The sequence below is a fragment of the Drosophila mojavensis genome, unplaced genomic scaffold (genome assembly GCF_018153725.1).
Source record: "Drosophila mojavensis isolate 15081-1352.22 unplaced genomic scaffold, ASM1815372v1 contig_231, whole genome shotgun sequence".
In the NCBI taxonomy this organism is placed as follows: domain Eukaryota; kingdom Metazoa; phylum Arthropoda; class Insecta; order Diptera; family Drosophilidae; genus Drosophila; species Drosophila mojavensis.
Window position 1 is genome coordinate 6,168,821 of NW_025318772.1, and position 18,649 is coordinate 6,187,469.

Genomic DNA, 18,649 nt, shown 5'->3' on the forward strand with positions numbered 1-18,649 from the left:
ATCGCTTGCCGCTCCTCTCACTTTATTAGCCTGCCTTCAATCAGTGGCAAGTGAGCCGGCAGCCAGCATATGAAATTCAAATTTGATGGCCACCCTCAACCCGGGGCCAAGGGGCGGCTACGCCAACCCCCCATGGCTGACAATGCCATTTGGGCATTTTGCATAGGACAACACCAACAACAACAATAAGAGCAGCCCTAGCATGTCCTTTTATTATTATTTTTATTGTGCGGTGATTTTCAGCCACCCCGCGCACCACCAGAAAAAGGCGAACGACGGTGGTCGACACCGCCGGGGTGGTCGGGGGCTCGCGTTTGTCATTCAGCGCTCAGTGGGCTGGCCGGTGGGGTGCATATAAATTCGACATAATTTCATTGTAATGAATAAATTGATGGATGGTCCAGGTCCGACCACCTTCCTGCTAAATTAAACACTTGCCAACCGCAAGGCCAAGTCTCCAGGGTCCAACCGAACGGATGCCCATGTTGGATTTGAGGCCACATTCAGGCTCTGTGCATAAATTACAATTTGATTTTTTAATTTGAAATTCTCGAAAACTCATTTGTTATTTATAAATAAAATTTTTGATTCGATTTGTTTTCCATAATTTTTATTGTTCGTTTTATGTTTTTCTTTTGCTTTGATTTAATTTCTATAACTAGTAATGTTAAGTGTACAATTATTAAATATATTTATATTTATATTGTTGACTTTGTTTTTTTTTTGTATTTTTTTTTTATATTTTGTTCTATTTTTTATTTTTAATTTTTTTTGTGATCTATATCTGGATGTTTATACGACTAGACAACTCCTTAAAAACTGCTACGACTTTTGATATAGTTTGTTTACAATACATTTTTGACTTGATCTTGATACGCTTCATTACATATATATATATATATATATATATAAACTTTTAAATATTTGGTATATGTGCTGCCAAAACAAAGTATTTGTTCATATATTGGCATAGTTTTTTGTTGTTTATTTAAATCTGTTTTTTTTTTCTTTTTTTTTTTTAGCTGATGCACATTGGGCAAAGACTTATTGGTTGTGTGTCAAAAATTTTTGCAGATAACTTGAACTTTTTGCTATTTAGTTAATAGTTAGCTAGTTAGTTCATTAGTTAAGAGCGAACTACTTCTTATAAATACAGCTTGCTGCCTATAATTATTTGCTTTATATGTACAAAACACTTAATATTCTACATAGACGTTTGGTTTTTTTTTTCTTTACTTATTTATTTATTTTTTTTTTTTCATTTAAATGAACATAATTGGCATTTAATCTCAATGCAGAAACGCAAAACATAAAACACATTTATCAATTTGTAATTAATTTTTCTGCCTTTCCGACTGCCGCTTAATACCCACTAATTAAAACTGCACAAAAACTCGGCCTATCCCATTTTTTCTGCGTCTGTGGGTTTTTGTTGTTGTTGTTTGTATTATTATTTTTATTTGTTTTATAAATGTAATTATTGTTCTTCAAAAAAGTTGTGTTTCATTTGCTCATGCTGCTTTTGCGCTATTTTTTTTTCCATCTAAAATTTAATTAAATACACTTAATTCTAAAATTTTTTATATTTTTTTGGGCTTTTGCTGGTTTACAATAACAAATCGTTTATTATTTATATTATAAGTACGTTGATTTAAATATTTCATATAACTATATATATATAAAATATATGTATATATATATGTAGCTATCATTTCATTTGTTTATATATACTTAGCAATCGCTCAATCAATGACATCCTCGTCGACATCGTCGCCGTTGTCATTGCCGCTGGAGGCGCCACCGGCATTCGCGGCCGCTGACATTAACCCATTGGCGCCCAATGGCGATTTGTTGTTGTCATCGTTGTGGGTCACTGTGCCCCCGTCATCAGCGCCGCCTCCGCCTCCGCCCCCTCCGCCCAGACCCAAGTCGCTGTGATCCAGCAGTAGGCCGTTGTTGTTGTTGTTGTTGTTGCTATTGTGGCCGTGCAACATATGGTTGTTGTTGTTGTTGTTGTTGGACAAATGCTGCTGCATGGCATTGCCATTGTGCTGGCCGGAGAAGTGCTGCAAGTGGTGCTGGTGCTGATTAAGCAGAGCACCGAGTGCGTTTTCTCAGACAACATCGGTCACGCCATACTGGCAGGCGGACAGTCCGGCGGAGTTGGAGCGCGACACTGGCGATGGCGCCGAATAGGGGCTGCTGAAGCCGGTGGCATGCTGCTTCGCCTTCAGCCGCAATGTGGCAATGCTCGAGGACATGCTGCTGCTCATGCAGGGCTCGGCGGCGGCGCGATACATATACGGATTGGCGGGTGTTGTATACGGACAGGGTGCAGCGCCCACGCCCACATTTGTGTTGGTCAGCGTGGAGCCCATGGAGCCCGGGAGCATTGAATTGTTCATGCTCACGGCCACGCCGCTGGCGCCCGTATTGAAGCAGTTGACCGAGTTCTGGTGATGATTGCTGGTCACCATCGAGCCGAGCGGATTGACCGGCCAGGGGAACGGCTTGGTGCCCAGCGGCGATGGCACCTTGGTCCAGTTGTTGTACGGATACGACGTATACAGCGAATCGTCGGCAAACGGCTGCATGAACTGTGTGCCAAAGCCCGACTTGAAGTCAGCCGCCGCCACAGCCGCGTTCATTGCGTTCCGCTCGCGCTTGCGCCACTTGGCCCGTCGGTTCTTGAACCACACCTGGAATGGAGAGCAAAGGAAAGCAAACAATGAGCTCGAGTTTAGAGACAGACGTGCAGCACTTTGTTAGCAAGTTGGTTAAAGTTTTAAAAGCTTCTGCCACTGCCACTGCCACTGCCACTGGCAACGGCAGCCATTTTCTTTTATTGCGCCTTCGTGCCGCATAATTTATAACAATGCCGCCAACTTGAAAATTTATGTATCCGTCTGTATGCTGACTGTGTGTGTGTGAGTGTGTGTGTGTGAAAAACTCCCCCAAAATGCAGCCCCCGCCGAAATCAGCTCCCATTCTCCATCTCTATCCCCATCTCCATCCCTAACCCCTCACAACCCAAAGGGCGCTGCGTAATACGCATGTGCAGTAATTATAAATACAAATATACATAAATACTGCTGCCATTCTGCTAGCTGGTGTTTCTCTGCTGCGCTGTGGCTGTCTTTGTGCTGCCTTTCCTTTTTAATGGAGAGCTTTATATAAATAAACTCGTCGTGCCACCCCCAACAACAACAACAACAACAACAAAAGACACAGTATACAGCATTCGAGCTGTGCCAGAGGGTTGTGTGTCGGCTGTGGGGAGCGCGGCGCACGAAAAATAAATCAAAATTATTTTGCAAACAAAAAGTACACAAAGCAAAAGCAAAACGACACAAAAAAGAAAAGAAACAAAAGCAAAAGCGCAAAGCAAGTAGATAAAAAACAAAATGGCAACTTTGTAATTTATTGCTGAAGTTTGCGCAGCGCACACAGATACTGAGATACTCAGCCACAGATACAGATACGCATATATAGGGGAATATATATACAGAGATACTGATACGGATACAGATACAGCAAATGACAAAGGCACAGAGCGCGCTGTGCAGACGTTGCCAGCATTTCTGATGAGATTTCTGTTTTCTTTTCTCTTCTTAAAGACTCGCTTGGCCCGGCCAACAAATAGCGCTTTAAGTTTTCCCACCAGTCAGCCATGGGCAAAGGCAAATGGCAAATGGTAAATGGCAGTGGTTCAGGTAATTAAACCAGCTGCAGCCCTTGCGCATTTCATGCAACGCATTTGCCGCTTGTTGCCGCCTTGCCACACTTGTACTTAAATCAACGGGGCTGCAAATTTATGGCCTGCCGATTGCGTAACTAACTGTGGCCACGCGCAGCTCGTATGCAAAAACTGGGCCTAAACGATGCCAACATGCAGCACACAGCATACAGAATACAGCATGAAGCATGCAGCAAGCATGTCGCATGCTGCAAGGTTTGTTGTTTGTTTTGTGGGAACAAAGAGTTTGCCACGAGCCAATTTAATGCGCATTTATTTGCTCGGCAATTGCCCTAATCGAATTAGTTGCGCTAGTTAATTGAAAACGCATGAGCCAGGCCAAATAGAGCTGTAACTAAAAAGTTTGGCAGCGTGAGAAAGGCAGCTTCAAGCTGCATGCAACCTTTGGCCGGCGCATAAATCACAGGCGGGCCAATTTCAATATCCCCCCCTCCGCTTGCCAGGGCAATGTGTCAATTTGTCAAGGTACATTGCTCAGTTGCTGCAGCTTCATCATCATCATCATCATCATCATCAGCATCGGCATCGGCATCGGCATCATGATGATGGCAAAACTAACGTCATCGATCTCGTCAACTGTCATTTTCACGTATCATTTAGCAAGTTGTTGAAGTTTGGGCCAATAAGTAAAAAAAATGCCAACGTTTGCATGATGGCAAATTGATGTGACTGCAGAGAGAGACTACGAAAAAAAGTAACAAAAAATACATATAGATATGCGCGTGTGTGTGTGTGTGTGTGTGAAAAACCAGCGCAATTTTCCACTCAACGGGCAGGCACTTCAGCCAGCATCCAGCATCAACCAGCATCCAGAGCTGACTCAAGCAGAAAATCCTAATTGGTTTTGATGAAAGCGTCAATGACACCTCCTACCGCTGCGCTTCCCTGCCCCGCCTGCATCTCTCCTATGTGTTGCGCTGCGCTTCATCAGGTAAAGTTGTTAAAAAACAAAAAGTAGACAGTCTTTTTTTTTCATTCTTTTTTTTTTGGTACGCTCGCACTGTCAATGTGACCATGTGGCAAAAGTTATGGAACTGAGGTGGCCTTTTTTTTTAGCTAGGGGTCTTTTCTTTGAGTGAAGAGCTGCCATTTTGATTGATGGCCACAAATTGCAGCTAAATACGTTTTTTATTTGCTTAATTCTTGTTGTTGGTGCTGGCGTTGCCATCGCCGTTGCCGCTGCCGTTGCCGTTGCCTTTGTCGTCCAAGTGGGCCCTCATACTAGCGGGGCAGCGCTTGGACAGCATGAAATTGAAATTGAAGTGAACATTTTGATTGCAAGCAATATTGATAAGCATTACGAGACCCAAAGGGCGTAACGCCGTTGATTGCTTGCTTATGAGAGCTAGCCTCTCAGCAGATAATTATTAAGCAGCTCTCTAGATAAAATTAAATCAAGATAAAATGATAAATGCGATGTTTAAATATTAATAAAGAGTTAACAGCTTTATCAAGATAGTCTTTTGAATTTTTAAAGCTTTGTAATCCCCGCTGCCTAAATATGCTTAAAGTGTAAAGAGCTTCGGATTATGAGTTCCTTTTCGACTTAACTAATCAAGCTTTTTTTTGTATACAGCTTTTTTTACAGCCTGTTGATACGATTGTGGAGTTGATTAATGAAGAGGTTGAGTTTAATTTTAGTTGAATTTTTAATATTAAAAATACAAGTTATTTGTTTCCCTAGAATCAATTAGAACTCAATTCTGTTTTGTTCCCATTCGAGCTCTTAACTGCCCATATTGTGGCACCTTTATGGCCATTTCTTTTTATGCCGCCACTGCAATGGCTTTTCTATAGACAGCCAAATGTTTGTTTGTTTCCAGGCCATTGCCAACACCTGACCATAATAAAAAAAAAAAAAAACAGGGAGCAGTTCGTGCTGCGATTTCAATTGCAATTTTTCCACTCTGCCCCATTGGGTGCTCAACAAATGCTTGCGCGAGTCTGTCTATTAATTGAATGAAATGCATTTGTATTTCAGTAATGCTTTAAAAAATAGAAAAAGTCAACCTTCGGCAGACAAGCGAACATATTGCCATAATTGCCGGCGCATGTAAATCCTCAGATTAGTAGCTATCAGGGATGTCCGTCCAAGAAGCAGCCACATTTCCTGCCTAGCTCAGCTCAGTCGCAGCGACTGCTTTGTTTGCCCAGACGCTGCTGCTCTTTTCCACTTTTCTCTTTTCCGTTTCTCTTCTTTTTTTTTTTGACAATTTTAAACCCACCCAGATTTATACATATATAGGTATATGTATGCGCGTCGAGCGAGCTGTAATCCTTTTGTATATTTGATAAATTTTATTGCCTACGCTATTATTGCAGTCAAATGTTATTTTGCCTTTTACTAACCCCCCGCCCGGCCCCTCGTACTCCTGCCCCTGCAGAGACAGCAGCACGATCATGATCATTAATTCTCATGCGGTTTCTAATTCATTAAACAACCCTCGCGGTCTCGCTGCCACACAGAAACTCATCCAAAGCTGCTGACAAATTGCCTCGCATTGTTTTGCATTTTATCGCGTGGTTGGGGTGTTGGCTGCTGGCTGCTGGCTGCTGGGAGGGTTGCAGTTGCCCCCAACCCCTTTGCCATCAGCAAACCTTTTGTCATCATATAATGGACCATAAAACAAACTGTATCAATATTTTATGCATTGAGCGCAACACATGTTTAGATTGACATAATTTCCCAACTCCAGCCGGGCAGGGCTGCCCTTCCTGGTGTCAGACACTTGTTTCCGGGCCGCCGCAGCTAATTTCTTTATAGTGGCCCCGCTCAAGTGCTGTGCTAGACCGAATTTCAGACATATGCCCAATAGTAGCATTGAAATTTGCATAGAAAAGCCATGAAATATAATTTGCTCTATTGGTGCCAGCAATTTGTCAACAGTTTTTGTACTCGTTCTGTAGCTGCCAGATGTGTTTTATATATGTCAGCTAATTGCATTTCATAAATGTATGAAACGTTACCCATTGGCGTTGTGTCGCCAATGCCCATCAATACAGCCGATGATGATGATGATCATCAGCGTGATCGATCAATCCGGGGCAAGTCGAGGCGCTGTCCCCAAAGTCATATCTAAAGTGTATCTCTGTCGTGTCGCTGTCGCAGTCGCTGTCTTGCCTGACTGTCTAACTGACAGACTGGCACAGCGAATTGATATCTATATAGATATAATATAGTTATCGGCCGGCTATATACATATGTATGTGTTGGCTACGCATATTTGCCGCTTGGCGCCACCTATGTGCATACAACTCCTCCGATTGTTTACCAACTATCGTTTACAAACAATTACAACTGTTGTGCGTGTGTTGCTTTCTACAATCAACTCCCAGTTGCTTTCTTCCTCTCTCTCCCCTCGCGCTGACTCGGCTGCCTGCAGTGACTATCTTGAGTTGCTTTGGTCATACAAATGCTTGAGGCTGTCAATAGCTGTTGGGCTATTGGCGTGGCATGTTCAAATAGCGGCGGTGGCATTTTGATAAGCCACGCGTTCTCGGCCCAGTTTACACAGCGAGCGGGCCATAAAAATATTGCCCCGTTTCGACTGCGGCGGCTGTTGCAAACTGCGCCAAAGTTTTAGCCGCAATCGAGGCGGCAATTTATGGCAACTTTGCGCCATGGCCACTGCCCACTGCCCACTGCCCGCTGTGGCACTGCAATGGCTAAGCCCGAAACAGCGCACCACCCAACCCACTTGACTGTGGATGCAACATAAATTTACTGCAGCAACGGAGCGCAAAATGGCGACGGCTTTTTTGGCCAGTGAGCGTTTAAGCCGCGCGAATTCAAACGGCAAGAGAGAGAGAGGGTGTCCATGTGTGTGTGTGTGTGTGTTGGGGCAGGAGCATATTTACGAGTTGGCGCTGGCATTTTGTTTGTGCTGCTGCTGTGTGCATTCGTATTGGTGGCAGCTACGTGCTGCGGTTGCATTGCGGTCATTTTGGCTCAGTCGCCGTTGCCGCCGCAGTAATTGCCGCATAATTGCACAATACACACACACACATGCACACATGCACATATGCACTCCTGCACACACATACAGACGCACACAATTGTTGTTTACAATTTGCGGCTTTGATTGTGCAATTAATATGAAATGGGAATTGAATTACTCACCCGAACTCTGGCCTCGGTTAGATTGGTCCACATGGCGATCTCCTCACGCGTCGACATATCCGGATAGCGATTACGGCTGAACGTATGCTCCAGCTCCTGCAGCTGCTGGGAGGTGAAGTGCGTGCGCTGTCGTCGCTGCCGTTTGTTCTTCTTATCGTTCTTTGGCTCATCGGCGCTGGTTGTCATCGGCTCATCGTGTCCAGAATTTGATATGTTCTCCGTTTTAATTGTGGTCTCATTGACGCTGCGATTGCCTATAAACAAAATATCTGCATGAATAACCTCTTTTTATGGTATATCTAGAATCTGGAAGTCAGTTAGCATTTGGATTGCGTCCCGCTGCCGTTACTCATTGCCATGCAACCTTTAAGTGACGCCAAGCCCCCAATCGAGCTCACCCCAACACCAACTCCAAGTCCAACTCCAAGTCCAACTCCAACTCCAACTCCAACTCCAGCTCCCACTTCACAGCCCATCCCCACTTCCGCGCCGTGCGCCAGGCACTTCAAACGGGGGCCGCCGGCAAAGCTAGCCTAGTTTTGGGCTGCTACCAGATTTACAACCCGTTAATGTGTGTTCCGCGCATGTCATCGATCATGGCGGTGTGCTCTCCCTTTGTTGTCGCTATTGTCGCTATTGTTGTTGTTGTCGCTGCCGTTGTCGTTGTCGCTGCCGAACACCGAAACTTAAGCAAATAAGCTAAATGACTGCCCATATGAAATATCAGTTTCGGTGGCTCGACAACGTCGTCATCAAGTCGCAAATCAATGCAGTCTAATCGAAAACTAAACGGACGCGAGTGAGTAAATTTTCGCCGACAAAGGCCAAGACTCAACTCAACCCAGTCAACCAGTACACCCCACCTCCGCCTGCCTCTGTCACTGCCCCTACCACTGCTCATAACCACTGCCCCAATCACAATTATAACGTGCCACCCATTGGCCATGCTTTCGAAAATTATTATAAATTATGTTTCTTATCGATTAACACTCGCACGTATAAAATCAATAACCAGTCACTCGGCGCAGTCACTCCACAGTGCTACGGGTAGTTCGGCCGGCCTCATACGATTAGCACGAGAGATTGCTCACCAAATCTAATTTTAGTGATCTCAGTTAACATTGATAATCTGACTAATCTTTCGAACAGTAGCTGTTTGAAAGTTCGGAGTCCAATTGCTCTAGCTAAGCTTTAGTTGAGATTGTAAGATTGTCAAATTGCTTATATAAGCTCATAAAACAGCTCTTATCTCATAGATTGTCTTAATCAATTGCTGTCTACTTACCATCTTTGCGATCCCGACTTCGATTCGTTAGGGTTGACGATGACGAAGTTTGAAAGTTATTTAGGTGTGTGCTATCCAAACTATTTGCTACGGCGGTCATGGAGCTATGACTATCACGAAAATCACCGGTTTCGGCCCAAACTGAAAAGAATAAACCAGCAAAGGGCACAGAAATATACAAAAAATTAATGTTTTAACATAACGTTTTAAAGGTATTCAAGGGAATAGTGTTACGCACAAGATGCGCCTCCTGAAAGAGCCATAAACGGATTTATGGCCCCGCCGGCAGTGGAACAGTTTTAAATGGGCTTTTGGTTAGCTCGATTAAGTGCACGAGTGTCTGGTCTTCTCAGCTGAGAGCCAGGACTTTGTGCGCTAGTTAATTGCTCCAAGGAGCGAGCATTATGAAAACTTAAGGCCACAGGGCCTCCTTTGCCCGTTATATATGCTTGCATAAGTGCGGGATAAAGCTATTAAGACGAGTCTTGCTTCATAAATCGAACTCAAATGAGCCGTGCGCTGGGCTACCCTATAATACATAATTGCTGTAATTATTGCAGTTAGTCACGCTGAATTTCATATTAATTAGTCAGCCTTTGACATCTTCCCTCGAATGCAGATTTATGGCCAGACAATTGATATTCGGTTTTTGGGGTCTGCGCACCTTGAGGTGTGTGCCCATATGGCAGAGGTCCCGACTTCCTGGCCATCGCCAACTAAATCTTATGGACTTCCTTCGCCAGCTCGTTGCCTAATTTATGGCCTTTTCACATGTTGTCAGTTTTATGTGGTTTTTAAAGTGCCTGCCAGGCTGCCTGACTGCAAACACCCGCTGCGACATTTTTGTGAAACAATTAGCTCGATGCTGGTGTGAAACCCGGAGGGTACTTGGGGGTAACATTAATGTTTCGGATCCTAAAGGCAACCACTACTCTCTCTCTCTCTCTCTCTTTCTCTCTATCTATCTCTGTATTCGGCAAGTGTGTGCAGCTCAATTAATTATTTGGTATTTTCTTTAATTTATGCTCTTAACAATGGCACGCTATAGGGTAGACATTCAGTTATCCATAATGTGTTTGTTTTCAATTAATTTATATTTTTAGCAAATCATAGCAGGGATTTGAGTTGTATTCCCTTGCGAGTAAGTAGTGATAAGCAGATGTATTATTCGCTATATTTTATAATGAATAATAGAAGGATTACTGTCTTAATTAAATCTAAACATTCAGTATGACTTTGACAATTAAGATCTGCAAACGGTCTATATGCTAGACACAAAAAATAATTTTATCATAGACTTTTATATAACGAAAGCATACTTAAAACTCATTATATGAAATATCTATTACAACACAATCGCTTAAATTTTGAGGCTGGTTTTTAAATCTCAGTCTCAAGTTCACAGACTGCTAAATATAAAAATCTCATAGACTGAAGTATATGTCTGTATATATTTATTTTGGAACTATATATTTCCTGATTACTCAATGTCTGTATCATATGCAGTCGTCGTTTTTTTTTTGAAGCAAGTTTTTTAATGATCCGATCGCCCCTTAAATACCGAAATGCTTCTTAATAGCCGCTGCTGTAGTGTTGTTGTTCTTCTGCTTGGTGCTTGGTTCTTGTTCTTGTTGTGCCCGATTTCAACCTGAGCATGTGCCGTGAAATGGGTCGCCAACGTCATCTGTGCCGTACGCCCCCTAGCCTCTCCATTGGATGGGAAATATAAAAATATTTTCTTAACGATGCGCTCTAAAAAACGCAGAGAAAAGCACGTACCGCAGCGATTTTTATTTGTTTAAATATTTTGTACAAATTTTCCTAATTTTCCGACTAATTTGAATTTGGATTTTTTTATATTCTGTCTTTTCATCTCAAATGGAAATAGTTGTCGTCTGTCAGTTGGCGTTGACATTTTGTTGGCGCAGTTGTTGCGCGAGTTTTACAATGTTTTTCAAGGTTCGCGGCATGTGAGAGTGGCAAGTGTCAATACGAATGGCTAAGCAAGTGTGTCTATCTGGTGGGCGTTGCCTGAACATTTTAGCCATGTCAACAGTGCGCTGTGACAACAAGTGTCAACCGAAGTCTCAGCATCAGCATCAGCCTCACCGTCAGCGTCAGTGTCAGTGTCTTTAGTCATATTATTATTGTCGGCCATTTTGCAGAGGCGTTTAAGCAAACAAATGAGCGAATCGCTGAGCCAAGCCCTAAAAATAATAGCAATACAAAAGTCAATACACACCCCTAGCAGAGGGCGCAACTATTAATCATGCTGCAAATATGATCGTGCAGAAAAACGAGAAATAAATGTTTGCCCAAGCAATGATTTTGATTTTTATATCCTGCACATTTGGCCATTTGTCGCATTCATTCATAAACATTTTCCACACACCCGTTTTCACAAAAACTTTGACACACGACACGGCAAGGCAAGGCAAGTCAAGGGAGCCGTCGCCAGAGAGAGCCAGGCAGCTATAAATTATCCAGCCCGAGCACTGTCACAGCCCAGGCGCAGGATGCGGAGGACCCAAACCTAGACCAAAACAAACAAACAATCGTGCACACAAAAGGCAACCAGCCCTGGCCTGGCCGTGTACATTTCTATATATGGGAAGCTGGACAAAACGTACGCCCCGAGAGCGCGTCCTTTGACACGAAGCACAACCCAACGAAACTAAAAAAAAATGAGGAAGAAAAATGCCAACGTTTACTTGTAGCATTTTGTGACCAAAAACAAACGATTAATGTGACAGTTGAATTGGGATGCGCAAGCAAACACACACACACACACATACACACATGCAGTTATAGCAAACACAGATACAGCTCTAAGCAGTAATCGGAATTGGAATCCTTTGGTCAGAGCGTTGGACCCTTTTTTCCTACTGTTTGCTGCTGCTTCTGCTTCTGTTTTGACAAGTTAGTTGCTTTCATTGTTCTCCCAAAATTAAACCACTCGGCTGCGGGGAGGTTAGAAAAGGGTTAAACGCTGCGGTTGCTCGCCACATAAATACACCAGATATAAACATATGCATATACATAAATATATATCTATATAATTTTCCAATTTCACGCTACATTTGCTCGGGGCAAACAGAAAGTGTTAATATGCGACAGGTTCTTGTGGGCCATATGTTCATATTGTCTTCTGTGTGCCGAGATGTCACTGAGATCGAAATGAGTGAGAGTCCCCCATTTGAAATTAGCCGAAAATGCTGTAAAAATTAAGTTCGAGGGGTAAAACTTAATTTCTATACGAGCCTCAAGCCAAGCACGGGTGTATCACAACAATCCACAAAGTTAATCCTTTATAGTTGCTTTTGTGCAAGCCAGACAATGACAATGGCCGTACGTGGGACGTGGGACGTGGGACGTGCGACGGGAAGGACATACGTTATGGCCATATAATGAGCTTGGCCGGACTTGGCTGGAGCGCACACACACATAAAAATCACTGCAATAACATTGACATGGCCCCAAAGTCCAAGCCCAACGAATCCCGGCCAGACATGCCAGCCAAAACCAGCCAGCTAGTCAGCCAGTCAGCCAGTCAGCTAGTCAGGCAGTCCGGCGAGCTCATTAGCCGACGTCCTGCAGATAAGGATAAGACATGCAGACCCCAATAGCAACTGTCGTTGCTCTGCTTCACTACGCTGGCCTCGAGTTCCGTTGTAGTTTTCCACTGCAATGCCTTTTCCGTAATTTTCTCGACTGTCAGCTCAAATTTTGGCTCCCGTTGATGCCGTTGGGTCATTTGCCCAGCTGCCCATCTGCTCGACCGGTTGCCCGCTCGCCCAGCCAGAAGTCTGGGCATCGCCTGGCCAGTCCGTGCAAGTTTGTTGCCTCAGATAATCTCTAATGCGACATTTTTACGAAATTGCACGATACGGATAATGAGAAAGAGGCGGCTGTGGAGTACCAAAGAAAACCCGTAATCGTAACCCAAACTTTCGCAGCGAAGTTTTCCAGTGAGCTGCGCTGTAATTGCGGTCGTGGTCGAGTTGTGGCTATCGCCGGAGCTGCAAGAGGGGGGCGGACACAGCCAAGCCAAGTGGGGGAGTTGCTTCGTTGCCATAATGACATTATAATTTATATAAACGAAATCAGTGCCATCTGACAAAGAGAGAGAGAGAGAGAGAGAGAGAGAGAGAGAGAGAGAGAGAGAGAGAGAAAGACAAAGAGACAGAGAGTAAGACAGAGCAGCCACATGTCTAGGTCTGTGCACCAGGATTGATATATGGGCAGTTTTTGCTCTGCCCTTACAGCTCGCAGCACTCCAGCTGGAGATGGCGCAAAAACTAGAAGTGGGCGTCACCAATGGGTGATTATCATTGGTGCGGTCGTCCACAATTTATGGGGTGTTTGCTTGGCAATTGTACAGCGATCTTTGTTTTTGCCTTGCCAATTGAGTTCTCTGACATATGTGCGCAATTTTCCAGAGATTTGCCCGAGAAAATGCACTGATGATGAAAATTGCTTAAAGTGCCAGCATAACAGCAGCAGCAGCAGCAGCAGCAGCCACATCCTTAAAGATACAAATTACAAAATGGCTGGCGAGTAAAAAATCGATAAAACGTATTTATATTCATAAAGAAATTTTGAGACATGCCACATGCCACATGCCACACGTTGAATTTAAAGTAGCCGCACAGGCCGCACAGGCCGCACATCCTTGAGCAAACTGAGGTTATGTATCTGTATCTGTAGCCGCGTCGCATATGCGCTCTGATCTTTTAATATTTCCCTCAGTAGACTGATTTTGGGCTACGTTTGAAAACAGATTTTGCTGTTCTGATATCCTGCTCTACATTGAACATTTTCAAGCTATACTTTTAGATTTATTTTGTATACTTTCCCAGCTTATATTTTCCATCTGAATATCATATATCTCTAAATACTCAAATCTACTCCTTGAATCACTTTCACATTAAAGACCTCTATTTCATCTGCAAATTATCTAAGCCTAGAGTAAATTCTGAGACGGCTTGCTTATGCCGAATCTGGAGCTGCACGTGCCATTAACACTTTATGCCAGGCACTGGCCAAATAAACAACCATTCAAACAACAACACCGACTTAAGTGAAATGCCACACAGATGTATGTCTGTATGTGTGCATGTATGCTACAATATACATATATGAACAGCAGGCACATTAGATAACAAGATTTCATCAGAAAAGTCGAGCAGAAAATTCTCGCACTCTGAGCCACAGTTAGAGATACAGATACACGTAGTGATACAGATACAGATAGAAGTATAGCTAGAGCTACACTTAGATACAGCCGGCAATTTCATATTTTATCAAGGGCTACAAACGGCAAACATTGTCGTAGGCAAATACTAGCTCTACCATATCTATGCGTGTATCTGTTTCTGTTTCTGTAACAACTTGGCAAACACGCAAAGGACTCGGACTCGGACTCGTAATAATAAACAATAAACAAAAAGACAAAAACAACAACAACAACAATAAAGGTGTAGCTCAATGCTGTATTATTTGCATAGCAGCCAAAATGTAAACTGCTCTGATTTTGGTTTGTTGTATGTGCTTTCTTTGTCTTTGCTCTGCTCAAATAAGTAGAGCTCATTTAATTTGTTTTTTTTTGTTTTTTGTTTTTGTGATATTTGTGACCAGATAAGTGTCTAATTGCCGCTGCAAGTGAGCGATGCAAGGTCGCAGGATAATGCTGCGATTCGGGTTTCATTTCATAAAAAATGAGCACAATCGGCTGTAGTTAGTAGAGGGATATATAGCAGAGCGAAAGCTCTTGAGCATTCGCGCTGGCAGCTGTTGACAACATAATTCAGCTCGCTAGACAAACATGGCCAGCTGCCAGTCGTTCAGCAGCGACATTAAAGAGTTGTAGTCCGGGGTATTAAAAAGCATTAACTTTTTATTGTTTTACACGCTGCATCTCGCATACACATATACAACAATAATAAAAGTGTATAAAACTTGGGGTAGAAATTACTGTACGTGAACTTGAAATCCTTTGAGCGCAAAATTTCAAATAAAAACACGCACAGAAGCCATAAAAATATATTTTAAAATATATAGAAAAGCAAGCAACTAAAACGAATTCAAAAGGTGCGACTGACTGTGTGTGTGTGTGTGTACGTGTCTATGTGGCTCATAAAAAACTGCAATAATAAAAGCAAAACAAACACCAACGATTCCACACACATATAAATACTTGCGCAAATAGAACTTAAGTTTCAAAAAAATGTCTGTGGTAGAAGAAGAGGTGCGGCAAGCAGAGCTAACCATTAAATTGGCCAATAATTGAAAATCCAATGGCAATTGCAGTGTGCAGCGGGCCAGCAGACAGCGGGCACGTTGTCCGACCATTATTTAAACAAGAGCGTAAACAATAACGACAACAACAATAGCAACAGACTGAAATTTGTTGCCAACATCGTCCGCACCTGCAGCTCCAACTGTCTGTGTCTCCCTCTCTCTCTGTCTCTCTCTGTGTGCGTGTGTGTGTCCTGGTGTGCATGTCAAAGGATAACTGCACTCGTGCATATTTTAAATGCGCACAATTTTTGTGTTAAATTGTTTTGGCACGCAAATAAATGGCCAGGCAGCTGCGACCACAATGCCAACCGCCATGTGCCCCGCCCACTTTACTACTGGATAGCTGCAGAGTGCAAAGTTTGTGAGGCTGTTAACCCGGCAGAGGCAGGTGCTTAGGGCATCGGTTCAAAGGGGACAGCTAACAAATCTCTCGGCTAAGTCAGACAAATTCTTATGCGATGCTTAAACAAATTCGTTGCATTCATAGACGTCATGCCGAAAGGGAGAAAGCTTTGGATTAAAGAAATGGAATGCATATATGCAGATGTAGATATGTAGATCCAAAATTATGTTTAATTAGGGAAATTGAGACCAATTTCGTAAAAACTAAAATGATGTTCAAAGGGACTTGGATATTATTTCCTAATTTACTGGTATGTTATAAATATAGGAATTTGGCATTATATGATTATTATTATTTTAACTAAAAAAATTTGAGGATTGATATTTGAAAGTCAGTTGTAGATCGGAGTTCTCTTTTAAATGCGGATCTGCTACGTCGCTATGCTTAACTAAACCAATTTTATAAGATTAAAATATTATGATTAAGGTATTACCTAGTTAAGGGGAATATATTTTACATTTAATAAACTTATTCAGCTTGTATTTATTGCATTTAAAAACTTCTCAAGCCCAATATCATACTCATTCAATGCAATTGAGAGATCATCTCGAGCATTCACCTAAGCAACATATTGCTTGTCTTTCCGCTTCCAAATTCCCATAACAATTAGCCTAAACGGAACAACAAACACTTGACTACAATACACATATCAAATTTCCAGCCATCGAACGACCCTCGGAGCTGACTTCGCAGCATCACAGAACAGACAAATGAAATTGGGAACGGGAAATCGAATGGGAAATGGGAACAGTGTTGCCTTCGGCACTACGCCAGAAGGGTGCTCAATTAGCCATGACATGCGCAGCAAAAGTGAAATTTGTTTAGCTCTTCTTCTTCTTCTTCTGTATTATTTCCCATTTTTTTCATGTATTTTGTTGTTGTCGTTCGCCTTTGTTACGCTTTTATGAAGATTATGCGCTAATGATTACACAATGATTATGAATATGCATGAGGCGTGGATGTTGTCACAGAATTACATTGGCAGTTACAGTGGCTGTGACAGTGGCAGAGGTTGGTTGGGGTTTGAATAGAGTCGACAAGTGGCCAGCAGGAATTTTTGCACATTGTTTAGAAATTTACGAGCATCGCATGAATGATGAAGTACAAGAGTATTGAGAGCGTGAATGATTGCCATAGCGGATGAATATTGAAATGCCGACAGCTGTTGCTGACAGTTGCAAAAATACGCAATGAATACGAGTATGTGAATGTTGACACTTGTTGAAGATGCGACCAACAATATGCAGCACACACACACGCACCCACACACCCACACACATGCACAGACATATGTATATTTATATATAAATTTGAAGCTTCATCGAGAATATCACGCATACGCACCGCATAACTGCGACGCTCTGTGAAATATGGCCGCATTAATTACTTGTAAATTTGTTAGATGCTCAGCGAGCGGTTGACTAGTCCCCCAATTTTCCGACAAATAAATTGTAGAACAAATTGTCCAAGAAATTGACTTGGGTGCGAGGCCCTGCCCAGCTGGCCCCATAAACTGTAGCAAAATGATGGGGATCGCCTCTATTCGGTACTTACTTCTGAGTTTCTCGAGCGGCTCGTGCTTCGGTGTGTGCGGCGGCACAACGGCATGATGCGGATGCTGCGGATAGCTGCCGACCAGATCCTGACCGGCGGCCGTGTGATGCAAGTGACTGAGACTGCTGATGGGCATCAGGCTCGAGATGGCGGGTGAGATGCTGACCGAGGAGCTGGAGTCGTGGAGACTGTGATGGCTGTGCAGATGCTCGGCACCGGAGGCGCTGCTGCCGCCACCGTTGACAGTGGAGCTGCCACTGCTCAGCGCTGTGCTTGTGGTGGTGGCGCTCTCCGCCGAGCCCGCCGAGCCGGCGCCATTGGCGGTGCCCGCGCTGACCAAGTCCTGCAGGCAGAGGCCTGTCGATTCGGCGGACATGGCCTCCAGGCCGTTGAGCGCACCGCTGACAAGGCCACCGCCACCACCGCCGCCCGCAATGCCGCCCGGACCGAGGGCGGTGGCCGAGCTGGTGACGACACCCAGGCCGCCACCAGCAGCACCACAGCCGCCGGCGCCGGCGCGGTCCATGCCTAAATATGTCGGAAAAATGGTGGAAAAGCTCTGGGCGACAGCCTGGTGCGGCTGATGGTGATGATGCAGCGCGGACTGCTGGTGCGCTGGATGCGCGGGATGCAGTGGCGGCAAATGATGATCCCTGCCGTTGAACTTCGTCGTGACGACGTCCTTAAAGTGTTGCAAGAATGTCGTCGTCTTGAGGCCGGTATCTTCCAACTGTGGCGAAAGCAGATCCAAATTGCAGCTGTTCCTGAGCTCTGCGGCGGCTGCGAAGCGCGCTGCGATGCTGCAATCACAAAAGACCAGAATACAACAAGTGTTAGCTGGCTGGCATTCAATTTCTTTTAATTGTATTCATTATCGCAATTACTTTCGCTCCAGCTCTATCTTTATGTATCTATATCTACTTCTGCCTCTGTATCGGTATCTGTAACTGTATCTGTAACTGTGCCTGTATCTCGGGCTGCGGCTACCTGGCAGCTGTAGCAAAGCGCTTTCTGTTTTTTTATCACTTCGAGGCAAACAGTGAGCTTAACCCAAACACCAGGCAACGGCAACTTAACACCAAAGACGTCAAGGGGTTAATACCACATCAGCACCAGCAACATCTCAGGCTAGAGCTGCCGATGCCGATGCCGACGCCGACGCCGACGCCGCTCCCGATGCTGTGCCCTGTAACCAACCGACTGGCTGTGGCGCGGACCACGAGATGTGGC

At 43.9% G+C, this 18,649-nt stretch overlaps 1 protein-coding gene across 2 annotated transcripts; it reads right to left on the reverse strand.

Annotated features, from left to right (window-relative positions):
• Window positions 1-728: 728 nt before the first annotated feature.
• LOC6575131 (pituitary homeobox homolog Ptx1) lies at window positions 729-17,981 on the reverse strand. Of its 2 annotated transcripts, none has more exons than XM_002001113.4 (4): window positions 17,420-17,981; window positions 9,163-9,303; window positions 7,878-8,131; window positions 729-2,699 (listed from the first exon to the last, which is right to left on the reverse strand). In XM_002001113.4, the coding sequence occupies exons 1-4, from the start codon at window positions 17,943-17,945 to the stop codon at window positions 2,115-2,117; spliced, it is 1,506 nt and encodes a 501-aa protein (XP_002001149.3). In that variant the 5' UTR covers window positions 17,946-17,981; the 3' UTR covers window positions 729-2,114. The 2 variants fall into 2 exon arrangements, with proteins under 2 accessions (XP_002001149.3, XP_043863900.1); XM_044007965.1 differs by having other exon boundaries at window positions 9,163-9,318.
• Window positions 17,982-18,649: the final 668 nt, after the last annotated feature.